This window comes from Rhea pennata, chromosome 13 (assembly GCF_028389875.1).
Source record: "Rhea pennata isolate bPtePen1 chromosome 13, bPtePen1.pri, whole genome shotgun sequence".
Classification (NCBI taxonomy): domain Eukaryota; kingdom Metazoa; phylum Chordata; class Aves; order Rheiformes; family Rheidae; genus Rhea; species Rhea pennata.
Window position 1 is genome coordinate 9,788,265 of NC_084675.1, and position 13,370 is coordinate 9,801,634.

The 13,370-nt window shown below is 34.9% G+C and overlaps 1 protein-coding gene across 3 annotated transcripts in view; it reads left to right on the forward strand.

The window, feature by feature from the left end:
• Positions 1-13,370, forward strand: part of ITFG1 (integrin alpha FG-GAP repeat containing 1) — a 98,998-nt gene that overhangs the window by 22,445 nt on the left and 63,183 nt on the right. For all 3 annotated transcript variants that reach the window (XM_062586769.1, XM_062586770.1, XM_062586771.1), the window contains 2 exons: positions 8,747-8,808; positions 12,419-12,503. In XM_062586769.1, the coding sequence (XP_062442753.1) occupies positions 8,747-8,808; positions 12,419-12,503 (147 nt within the window). The remainder of the gene's footprint in view (positions 1-8,746; positions 8,809-12,418; positions 12,504-13,370) is intronic.

The window sequence follows — 13,370 nt, forward strand, 5'->3', positions numbered from 1 at the left end:
AGAAACTAGTATATTCATATTCATTCAGTAACAAAATAGTTGAGGACAGGGTAAGGTAACTATGGTGAGAGGTCTGCTGTTGTCTAACGTAAGAGTTATGTAATGATATCAAAGACAAAAACTTTAGATTTAGAAGTATATTTAGGAAGTGAGCCCCACTCTGAACTGGTTAGTACCAGTACAGTTATGTTGTGGTTCAAAACATAATTTGAGTTATTCTCAAATTTTATTATGTTTGAGGATGCCAGTATGCTTTACAAAGATGAATAGTCTCTATCCTAATTACTATTAAGGAAATACAAGTTGCTAATATATTTTTATGGAAATCAATAGTTATTTTACATGGGAGGAAAATTGATTCTGCCCTAAATAGCATTTTGCTTGGGAAGCACTGAGTGTGAAAAAGCGTTCTGAAAGTACTCTTAACACTGAGTGGTCATCTGTTGCTTGAAATTATGTTGTTGGCTTTCTTCTGAAAATGAACAGAATTTCGTCTCTGAAACATGTCACATTCTAAATGCTAAAACCCAGAGGACTAGTCCCACCTGATTTGCATAATCAGAAACATAAATGCTCTGCATAAAACTAATTTAAAGCTTTTCCATTTAAATGATGCTTGTGAATTAATACGTACAGATTTTTTTCCCACAGTCACTCTTAATAATGAACAGGGATTTAAATGTTCTAATTATGTTGTTTATAGTTGTTTATAATCTGCTCTACTACATAGTTCTGTTAAATTTTAAATTTTGAAAGATCCATTTGAAAAGCTTTAGTGCTGACGCTCATAGAAAAGTCATTCAAAACCTTGTTTATTATAAACACCTTTCTTAAAAATTTGCAAAAAACAAATTAGCTTGTTTGGAAGGTATGAAGTCCTTTCATTTTGCTTAAATATTTTAGAAAATGAGATTACTGGATGGAATGATTCCTAAACTTATCATTTTATGTGAATAGTACCAAAAACTCATGACAAGTTAATTGCAAATTCATTACTATTGGCACTTGTCCTCATATTTATATTGTAAAAGCTAAATTATTTTAGCAAGGCATGTTATTTGTACAGTCTGAATGCCAACTATTTTGCAGCAAATTAATTACTCCCCCCCCCCCAAAAAAAATAAAGCACTCAAACTAATCACCAAGATATCTGAATAAAAATGTAATGGAAGGCTGCTATACCTGACTGAAAAATCTATGAACAGAAAAATAATTATTTTTAATAGAAGTGAAACCGGAAAAATGATGTAGTAAGGAAATAAAACTGACTGCAGTTGTAGTACTCTTTTATAAAAGTAAGCTTGTGCATATCAAAATTCCTTGGAGTGACTAAGAAGTAAGTAATTTTCTTTTCCTTCTTTTTTATATTTTTAAATATGCTCAGAGTGGGCTTCCCCCAAAAATGAGTCTATCTGTAATGGAAATAGAGGAAATAATCTTGTTTGTTCGTCTCTGTGCTGTATGACATTGAATGATTTTAATACAACTGACAGCTCACCAATTCTGTGAGACACGTAAATCTACGGAGAAGCAGATTTTTAGTGCAGGGCATTATTTCCATATGCCAATACATGCAAGTAGACACATTCATACCTGCAAGTAACTTCTAACTGAATGTTTGTTAAATATGTGGACTAATATATCTGCTGCCCCACATACATGAGGAATTTTTTTATACATTTGAAGTGTACAAATGTATGTTCTGTTCGATTAATATTTTGTTTTGTAAGATGGAAGCTCACGTTCCTGTTCTTGCATTTTGATATTGTTTTTTTAAAAAGGCATTTTTATTTCTTTTTTATTTTATTATCTTAAAGTTCTAAAGTAAATGTGAAGTCAAACTGTAAAAAAGAATATTGCTTGCGACTTGGTGGTTCTGAGGTCAACCAGAGATGCTGAAGGTTTTGATTCTGAAATAAAGCCCTCTGACATTAAACAGAAAGGTCAAATCAGTCATTAGTGAAATGAACACTCAATCTATAAATAGTAATGGTTTTTTTACAACATTCAAAAGTGAAGGAAAATGCAAGGATATTCAGAAGCAAACATACAGCACAATCTGTATAGTTAGGCTTTCTCGTTATTTTCTAGCAGTACTAAAAAGAAAAAGGAATGTTGGAAGTGGAGTTGATAGTATTATCTATTCTAATAAGATCATCTGAAGTTCTGCAGTTGGGCTGAAGTCTTCTAAGCCATCCATCTTCCTCCAGGTTGAACTTTTTCTAACCTCCAGTTATACTTGCCCAGCATTTTTCACAAACTGAAGTGGGAGTGGAGCTGGTGGAGCTGGTTTAATATGATAACTTCTTTTTTTCCTTAATAACCTAGTGCTTGGTATCTTTGGAGCAAGGATTTGAAATATTCTCTCAGAAAGACAGGAAGATCTTTTTGAATAGGCTTTTGCCCATCCAAATTTAGCTGGTTTGAAACATGTTTTAGAAATATCAACAGTTTTTCTTTTTCACTTAATTGTTAATATTGCCTTTCTAAAATATCTATCTATATTGAGCATATCACAGCCAAGGATTAAAACAGCCTTCCCTTCCATTGCAGCTCTAGAATATTGCTGGTGTTTGGACACTTAAATGAGAACAGGAAGCAAAGGTAGAGGTGGCATACAGGAAGGAGGAGGAATAGACATCAGTAGGTGGAAAAAAATCTGGGTTCAAGGTAGGGAATTTAGAAGGAGAGGGTGAGAAGCAAACACTGGGTGAACTGCTGCAAGAAGAGGATGTTAACAGATGGATCAGAAGTCACCAGAGGAGGATCAAGGAGTGTGTGGGATAAGAGAAGCATAGTTACATAAGCCTGGGATGAGAGGAACCTGGGATTGTCTGTGTGAAGAATATTGTGGGAGAAGGAGGGGGGGCGGACCTGCTGTTGGGAGTAGGGCTGTTCAGCGAAGAACTGTCTGTATGATTCTTTCTGCATCTTCACCAAAAATTGTGAGATGCATGGTGAAGCTAGAAGCTAGGGATTACAGGAAGAGTAGAAATGCTTTCATGTTTGAGTTGAAGTTGAGCTGAATGCTGCACTGCAGTTTTAATCTGTCTTTGCTGTAGAATTCCCTTGTCCTGCCTGATACCTGTCACAAATGCATGTGTCTGACTTTCAGTAGGCGATTAGCAGTTGTGCATCCTCACTCTAGGTGTCTGGTTTCTGAGGCCTCGTGAAAGAATGGCATGTTTCTGGTGCCTGAGATGGGTCACCAAAAACTAGCTTAAAAAACTAGTTGCGTAGCTTTCCATTAGATATATTACACAGAAATGGTCAGAAGTGGATCTAGCTGATTTGGGACATAGCTGTGCCATACGTAAAGTATTATTTCAGTGTAGGTGGACATATCTGGGCTGACTTTGATATAATAATGCTCTTGATATAATGTAGCCATAATGTTACTAAACCCAATGTAGTCTAGCTGATCAAGTTTTAGGTACCTGCTTGGGCAAATTTTTCAGTCTTCACTGGGCCATGTGTTGCTAGCGTATCAACATTAGCTGATCCCACCAAAGAAAGATGGATGGAACTGTGATGGTTCCTCTGTAACATGTTTTTAGTCTACTTGCAGCTTGTAGCACAGTACTACAATAACCTATTTCAAGCTGAAACATAAATTTCTAATGCTCTGCATTTCTGTTTTTGTAAGAATGAATGTGAAGTTCTTCAAAATATGTATTTGTTGATGAGTAGTAGTAGAGACTGGCCAGCAGCATTTTATCACTGCGCGAATTAAATTAAAGAACAGCCAATCCGTTTTTTTTTTTTTTTTTTTTTTTTTTTTTTTTTTTTTTGGGAAGTTAGGCTGTGACTAAAATGTTAATGCAGTGCTTTTTTGTGTCACAGCATGTCAGTTGTCTTCTGTAATAAGTGGTTTATATTTAGGTTGTTTTTCAGTTCTGTGGATCTAAAATACTGAAGAAACTTCTTGATTCTTTATCTTATTCACAGGCTGTGGAATGTTGTTTATGAACTTTGCTATCGCTTATGCTGTTTCCATGTTAACCACTGCTTGTTAAATCAAAAATAGCAAAGTACACTTAAACTTGAACATGCTTGACTTTAGGAAAAACATTCCCTCTCAGACAGTAATATTTCTTAATACTAGCCATTTGGTTAGGCTGTAGGTGGCACATTTCAGGAAATCTTCCTGAGTCTGGTGCAAGGTCCTTGCCCCATCCCAACTGTCAGGGATTTTACTCATCTTTTTATATGTTGTCACAAATTGAGAGCATAAGAAGTGCCCTACAGGCTTGGTCTAGTGGTCCATCCAGCAACACCCTTTCCCTGGCAGCTGCAGTAGGAGCATCCTATTTAGAAAGTGGCGAGGCTGATTTTCTCCTGCTGTGGTCCGTTTCCATGGGATTTATCCAGAATCTACAGTTGTAATTGGGTTGTTAGAAGGTACATCCTTTCCTCTTACTTTTAGTATCCATTTATGTACCCGTTGTCCAATAAAAGTCTCCATAATATCACTTGTGTATTTTGTAGGTACCGAAGTTCCCTGAGCTCAAGGTTATTTAAGCGTATAAACTCAGGCTGTAAATATTTCGTGTTATGGTGTCATTAGGTCCATCAGCATTTGAACAGAGCATATTATCCAGCACTCAGCACTTTATCTCTGCTTTTTAAACTTACAGTTCTGTGAGTAAACAGTTTGTTTTCTACAGGTGAAGTTGCTACCAGAACTGCCTGCCAAAGGCAACATGGCAGCATGTCCTTAGACAAATAACTTTTCAAATTACATTGCATGAAGTATTCTTACACTACTTCTGCTGTAAATGTGTTCTTTTGTTTGCTTTGAACTCTTCTACTTTTTCAAAAATGAAAATTACTTTCAAATATAAGGCATTTGGGTTTTTGATTCAGTACAAGGGGAGGTGATTTACTGATGAAAATATGCATCAGAATTTGAGACATATTACATATAAGGAGGCTTAAGGATAAAAAAGGAGGATAATTGGCATTAAAATACCAGCTGAATTGGTTCAACTGATTGTGGAACCAGAGGATGTGTTGCTGTACCTGTATCAATTCGTCTTACGGGAAATCATGGCTCATTGCAGTAAGTTAGGGGCAGCATGGCACCAGTTCATCCATGCTGTCTCTGCAGTGTAAGCTGCTGTCTTTGCCTGGCATAGCACTGCAGTGCACTGCTCCCATGCAGTGGTAGGCTTGGAGCTGGTTTTGGCATGTCTGTGCTTTTGATTTGAACATAATATATATGCCTCAAATGAGGAAAAGGAGAGTCAGAGAAGTCTATTGAAGAGGGTGAAAGTCATAAACTAACTGTGGAGAGTTGTCTTGGGGTCTTTTTTTTAGGGGGGAGTGGGAGAGTATTTGGTGAGATTTGAGTATGTTGCTGAATGTAGTCAGCTTTAAGTGGCTGTATAGGGCATTCAGCATGGATGTCTTGTGAACCAAAGAAACCTACTTTAGATTGCCTCCTCTGAAAACAGCTCTGTCTTCCTAGTCTCAAAATGTGAAACAAGCATGTTCATTGAAATGCCTGGTTTGTACAGTGGTTGAGCAAACACTTTAAATCTGTAAGCACTTCTTTTTTTTTTAATATAGTATACATGTTAGATGTCTTAAATTATTGCCTTTGTATTAGCTTTTTGTAGTTTGACTTGCGGTTAGTGTCGTGATTTATTCTTCCCACACAGCGGATAGCTGAATGCATTTGTTACTTTATTATTAAGCTGGGTGACAGCCCAGCCACTGTGGCTCACTCCTCCTGTTCCCCAACCCCATCCCCAGTGTTTAGTGTTTATTTTAAAGCTACCTTTGTTTCTGCTCCTAATATCTGAGATTTTACATGCCTGTTGTTCCTTGACTCCCTGCTATTGCAAATTGCCAGTGTAGTCAGATTTCTGTACATTTCTGTATGCTTATTATGATGGCAATTTAAGTTGGGGGAAAACAATTGATGTAATCTGTATCACACTGAGAAAGGAAAAAAATGTTTTTGTTTTTGTTTTTTTATGCTTAAGGAAAAACTCACCGCAAACTTCTTTCCTTACAAATCACCTGTATATGTGTAATACAGCGTACTTGTGAGTGCTCTGTTAAAAGTAGTTTTCTGATATTTCAGCGAGCTGGAAATGGCTGTGTTTGAAGATTAGGGTTAGTATACTTTGCAGCTTACTTAGCCATCGTTGTTCCCCAATCACAGTGAGCATCTGACTGACTGTGGCCTGTTGTTCAGGTTAGATAGAGCTACAAGCTGCAAGTCAGAGCACGGCCATGTTTTAGCTCTCTGAGGAGCTATAATCTGAGACATTTACTCTGTAAAGCTCAAATTAAAAAATATCTATATATATATTGCTGCTTATGGATATATTAATTTTTAGAGTATTTACATGGCTTCCAATAAGTTAAGGACATTCATTTTTCTCCATTTCAAATGATCTACTGTAAGGATATTATACACAATACCACATTTTCCTATTGAAGAATAGTTTTTTTTTCTTTTTTAATGCTGAGAACTTACAGCATGCTCCATTAGGAAAGGTTTTAAAATTAAGAATGATCATTAAATGGAATTCCATTGCATGTATCACTGTTGGGGATAATGCTGCTATGTTTCTGGTGTTTTTATTTTAAAAGAACATTGTTTTAACCTTAAGTAAGTGACTTGCAGAACTATGGACTTCATAGCATCTTCAGCATAACTCACTTGCATCTTTCTTTTGTATTTGGATTCTTCTATCCTAGAAGTATAATTGTAGTACATAAAACTTGACACATTCATTTGCCCTCGTATTAACCAACAGGTTAGAGCTGGATTTCCCGATCTATTTCTGGGATAGGGTCATCAAACATGTATAAGCATAGTGTTACCAGTGGGAACGCCAGGTCAGTGCTCCCCAAGATCTCACCTTGCCCAGAGGGCCGGGCAGGGAGATTGCATTGACAGTTAAAGGTAAGAGGTCATGGCTGCACTGCGCAAAACTGAGTCAGAGAAGTGGGCAGAAAACAGCTATAGTGCCAACCAAAATGTCTACTAAAGGTTAGGAAAGGTCAGGCAACTTATCATATTTACCAATCAAATACTAATCATTTGCTGCGTAGTTGCATACACTGCTTAAAGCACCTATTCTCACATAATCTGTATACGGTCTTAGGCCACGATGAATTGCAATTCCAATGCTAATTACAATACGGATGTACTACAAACTGCTTGAAATTCTTAGTTAAACCTGAAAAACTCTTTTAAAAGATTTAGTGGCATTTCAGTTTGCAACAAAGTGAGTTAATGCTCCCATTGTTACCATGTTTCTTTTTTTGCTTGTATTAGATTTTTAGGATTTTTGTGGTTTATATCTAGTGGTTATCAGCAGTACTCCACAAACGTCCTCCTATATGCAAGGATAAAACTTGGAAGTTTATAAATATTTTCTAAGGTATGTCTGTGTTAGACTATTATACATGAGTTCTGACTCCTTCCTCAAAAAATGCCAAGGGATTAATAAAAAAATTAAAATTCCACTGAAGCACATTATCATGCTAAGACTTTTCTCATGTATGCTGTAGATCAAATTGCCATTGTAGCCGTATGACCCCTGACTCTGAATCCCTGGTATATCTGTTTTTAAAAAAAAAATCTTTATCACTTTCTAAGAAAAAATATCTCAAATTGTAGTTATGCATGTAAAAAATAATAAAAAATAAAAATAGTGTCAGTTATGCAGATCTTGAAGATTGTCTGTTGTATTCTCTTAGTATACATTTCAGATAATCAGAGAAATAAAATGAATTAGTATACTTTTCAGGTTTGGGGGTGGGGGAAGGTATCAGTAAGCAGATTTATTTTTTTTTTATGGAAGACAATAGCCCTTAGTGTGTCACTGGAAATTCCCTGAGCAGTATTCCACCTGCTTGTTCAGCACATCACCTCAGGGTAAGGCATTAATATTCAGTTTTTTAAAAAATATTCTTTTCTGGCCATAGAATAAGAATTGTGTTCTGTGTCAAATAAGAATGTTTTAAACTGGGGAGAGGAAGACAGTGAAAAAGCAGATGAGTGCTTAAATCTCAAAGGATAATTTTCTTACAGATTTTCTGTGTACTAAACTTTTTTTAACTCCCTTTATAAAACCTTTTCCTCACCTTTTCCTTATTTGGCTATGAAAAGTGTAAGCTCCTCTATTGTCTGATAAAGCCTCTAAGGCACTCCTTTGCACTGTTCGACCATTAAGAGAATTTTGTTGTAAAGGAAGCTTGAAATATTCCTCCACCTTCTTTTTTCCTCCTGTCAACTGTATATCTGTTGCTTAAATCGGTATATCCAAAACCTAGAAAAAGAGTGGTTGGTAGAGGTTTTCATTTTGTTGTTGCTGCTGTTACTTGTTTTTAATTTTACCTACTAAAAATGTAATGGTATATACTTTTTAGGATGAGATCTGTTTCCATCTTTGCTATCAAGAAATGTTGTCTTCAGTGTGCATAAATAACATTATTAGTGCATGTGAGGCTAACATATATAACCAATTTAAGTGCAGAAATTGAGTGCAAAAGGTATATGCATTATACAGAAGAGTACAAGGGATGAAAATAGATTTTTTTTAATCTTAATTGTTTAATACTAACACATCCAAAACATAACAGGAATATAAATCTAAGTTATGAAATATATGCAATATATATGTTTTATATAAGAATTATATAGTATCTTTATAGAGTAAGTTAAGTACTTGTATGGAGTCTAATGTTAAGTATTTTATTTCCCTTATGTTTATCTTTGCAGATCTGTTCCTTACCACATTATCAGATTCCAAAAACATTCAGTTTGAGACATGGATAAATAAGGTAAGGGGGAAAATGAAGTAACCATTCTGTTAACACATAATATCTTAAACATAAGAAGCTATCTGGCACTCCCGGGTTTAGGAATGAGTAGAAATGATGTTAGAGACGCTAACTGCACTATTGCATTCAGTCTGCAGAATATCCCTGGAGGAATTTATTTACTCAGCATATATTCCTCTGCAGGTTTTTTAGCATGATTATCAAGTATACCAGTCAGCTGACCTTCATAACATGTTAACAGGACTCGTGATATGTCATCAGATGCTTTAAAAGATTACTGACACTTAGTATGATGGTTTATGAAGAAAAGGTTGACCAGATATTTTATTCTTGTTGTGTGTCAAAGACTTGATTTCTTCAAGTAAGTTTTTTAAGAACTGTGACTTCAGGTCTTGGGTAAGATTTTGTGGGATAGAAGTTTAGAAACCTCACTTCTAACCTTCAGACTGTTTATTGTAGTTATGATTAGGAACCTCCTGGGAGTCCTACCTTGCCCAATACAACTCAAGAAATTATTAAAACATTAAACAAAAGAATTGAAGGGCCATCTTCTTACTGACTGCTCGAAAGTTTTATACCAAAGTATAGCAATTCTGTAACCAGAAATAAGGGGGGGGGGGGGAGGTTCTTGTTGTTTTGTGGAGGGGAGGTTGTTTTTCCAATTGTGCTGTTGTATTATAACAGCCTAGAAATACAACTGGCCTAGAAATGGCCAGGATCAGTGAAGAATCTGCAGAATACCAAATAGTAATGTAAGTTGATTTAGAACTAGGTACATCCTTTATACTATCTAGAAGGACTATCGTTAAGAATCTTAGTATGTGCATATGTTAAAGTTTACTTTTTTGTTTTAATAGATGATGATCAATGTTGTGTTTCTTATAGCCTCAAAAATCCATTTCTCAGCTAATATTTACCTGGAAATTTTTCCATCATATCGCAATGAATCCGTGTAGAACTGGGAATATAGTCCTGTGTGTATCAGCATGGCATTCCTCAGCCAGCTGCTGAACTGGGTACGTGAAAAACAAAACAAAAACAAAACAAAAAAGAACAGCTATTTTTGTTTCTCAGCTGCCAGATGGTCTTCAAATAGAACTTTTTAGCCAAAAGTTCTAAGAGCTGTGCTAGAGATTTAAAAGAATAAATAAATAAAGCAGTTAGTCATAAATTCTGTATTTTTAAGTTTTATACAGACTTAAAAATGAACAATTTTTTACTTTGAGGAATTTCATTAGTGAACGATTTAGCAGTAGCAAGTACACAAGGCATTTAACCTGTCTACTGTACTTTCTTTTTTAATTTTCCTACAAATTTTGAATTTTCCAAATTTGTATGTTCTGAATGTATTCCTACATAATAGAATTAGTATACATAGATTAATTCCTTCTTAATAAAGAATGAATCCTATGCTTTGGAATCATTCAGCCCAGTAAAATATGTCTCTTAAATATATTTTAGAATTCTCTGGTGTACACATAACAATTTTAAAAGACCTCCATTGGTCTATTAAAAGCTATTAAATCTGTCTACAAAGCTAGGCAAAGTAATTGCCTTCACTGATGTACTATAAAATGCTTCTAAAATATTTGCCTTTATGATATCCTTTTCTTCTGGTCAATTGAGCACAGGGCCTAGTCTTCTTTACTGCACGGAGATGATTTGCATGAATAAAGATTACGAGCTCAAGCCTGCAGTCAGATAATTCTTTTGGAGCTTATAACCAAATACATCAATTTTCTTCTAAAGTGGTAAATATGTTTCTGCATCAGTATGGTTTATTAATTCATTAAAAAAATTAGCTATTTTAGAATAGACATATTGAGCATGAAAAAGAGGTGCTGCATCAAGAGGTGTACTGTTGAAGCTTTGTGTTTTCCATTTACATGCCTCTCTAAAACTTGCCTGTAAATGTTGCCCAAGAGACTACAGTTGAGGCTCTCTCCTTTTTTTTCTTTTTTTCTTTTTTCTTCCCAACTAAGTCATTATAAACTATCTGCCCAGGAAAAAAATATGTAGTCAAACATGTGGGAAAATCTGTTTCCAAAGATGCATCTTCAACAGCATTAACCTCTACAAACTGAGTATGACACGAGCAAGCAGTATAAGTAATTATAGATAATCCAGAAAATAGTGTGATGTGTGTGACTGAAGCTTGATTGTTCCTGAGAAACAGGTTCTTTGGGGAGGTTATTCACTGAATTTCCATTAAAGGGAAAACTGAATTCTGTAAGAGAAGATAACAGTGAATTCAAAATACTACTGATTTTTATGCGCTTTTGCCATTAACAGCATTGAAAATCTCAGGATTATCATTGTACTCAATTGGGAGCATGTGTACTCATCAGCAGAATGGTACAGTGGGGGAATGGGAGGAGAATAGGAGTGTGCTATAGATGTTGGTAGAAATACATTGCAAATACCCTCTGCAAGGAAAGGGGAGCCATGTTCTTGGATGACTGCATTAGCCTTAGAAGCTATATGTAGAAGAAGAGATAAGGGGTTAAAAAAAAGAAAAGAAAAAAAGAAGAAGAAAAAGAACGCTTTTAGGATCACTGAAAGCATATATAGTGAGGAAGAACCGCTCTCAAACCTTAGGGAAAGGTAAGATCATGAAATGAGCAACTGCGGCTCCTGCAAAGTTCAGCATGGGTAAAGTTGGTGGATACATACCTCTGATGACTGCTGGCATCCTGTGACATGTCCCCCTATAGCCGCCTGTGGATCTGCCTCACCAGTGGTAGCTGATGACCCACTTTCCTTCAACATGCATATGTATGAGGATTCAAATACAAGAATGAAAAAAGTCTGTAGTTGGCATGTAAACAACACTGTGTTGTTACTTGTGACTTACAAAGCACACAGGGTAAAAGTCAATTAATTGATTGCTGACTGTTTCTTCATTTTCATTATTTTTTAACTTATAATGGCTTTATATATTATTGTGTGCATGGGATTTTATATGAGCTGATTGCATTGACTAAAAAAGTGGGCCTTGAGTCATCTTACTTGGTTAAGAAACTTAAGTGGATTTGTTCCACAGTTGTGGTTCCTTTCTATGATAAACAAAGATTCTCTTCAGTCTTTCTGATGAAATACTAGAATATTATGTGCTGTGCAGGACATAATAGTGATTTAATTAGAACAAGACCTAAAGCAGACCTAATGTAAAATCAAGTTATTTCGAAATGGAAAAGTAAAATCAAAATGTGTGTGTATATGTGTATATTTGTATATACATACATATTTATCTAGTGATACATATGTAAAATTACATGTCATTGTATAGAAAATGTTAGTTATCATAATTTAATTATGATTTAACTTATGTTGCTGAAATAACCTAATCTCTTCCTAATAACAGAGCAAAATATGTAGGTACTTGTATCTGAATATGATTACTAGTAGACTTCCACAGGATTCCATGAAAGATTACAGTCCAATAGTTCAGTCCCAATTTTCAAATAGTACATTTTTTCCATAGTTGGAATGTCTCTTTATTACCTACTTGATCTCTTTTTATTGATATTTATTATCTGAATTTCAAAAGTCAAACTTTATCACTTTGTCTGCAGTTCAGTTTTTCTATTATTTTTTATCCTATTGATAGGATGGGAACTTCTCTAGAACTGGAAAAAGTAAGGAGAAGCCTGAGGGTATGCAGGTTGTTGGACAGTCCGTGTTTGCAGATTTTGGTGAGTTTTATTTTCCTAAATAACTTACAGCCTGACTGTTTCTCTTTATTAATTTGGTTAGCTATTCTAAATCAAAGAACAAAGAAATAAAAATAGTTATAAAGCTATTCTGTCTTTCTCACTCTCTCTCCCATCTCTCCCTCCATCTTTTTTTTAATTATTATTATTAGATCTACTTGAGTATAGATGTTGAAATATCTGGGAATAATTTATTAATAAGTTCAACTTAATTCAGCTTTGGCTATTCCAGTGAATCCTGTATCATGTATGTCTAGTTTTTGAGTGCTGCATTTGAGGATATTTTCAGTTGCTTTGAGGCATAGTACAGTGTCAAACTTATTTTTGTCAGACATAAATACTTTCTTTTTTCATGATTTTTTTTCCCTAAACAAGCAAACCTGCATTTAGTGCATAGTAGTTTTCCTAAACCAATTTTTTAGAAAATACTGAGTCAATGTTCACAAATCCTTCATTTGCCCCAATTAGTAAAGCCAAAGTGTAAATAAATTAAAATAACTTGTATAAAGATTCATGCAACATGGTAAAATGTTAATGGTTTTAACTGAAAATTCTGGAAAGCTTTAGGACAGAAGAAAAACTTAATTCATATGTAAGGTTTTTTTTTAGCAAGTGTTACTGACAGCCTATGTCTGTTAAATATACTTTTTCAGTCAGTTGTGCTGATCAATGTGTGTGTTGTTTCATGGACAAAAGGAAACAGTGGTTTTCTAGTCCAAAAAATCAAATTTTTCCTCTGTACTAAAATAAGAATTTTGCCACTCAAGTGAAAGTTCTACATGATTCTGCTGACCCTATTGAAAGTAGATGACTTCTTAAATGACTAATTTATGATATTTATACATCACA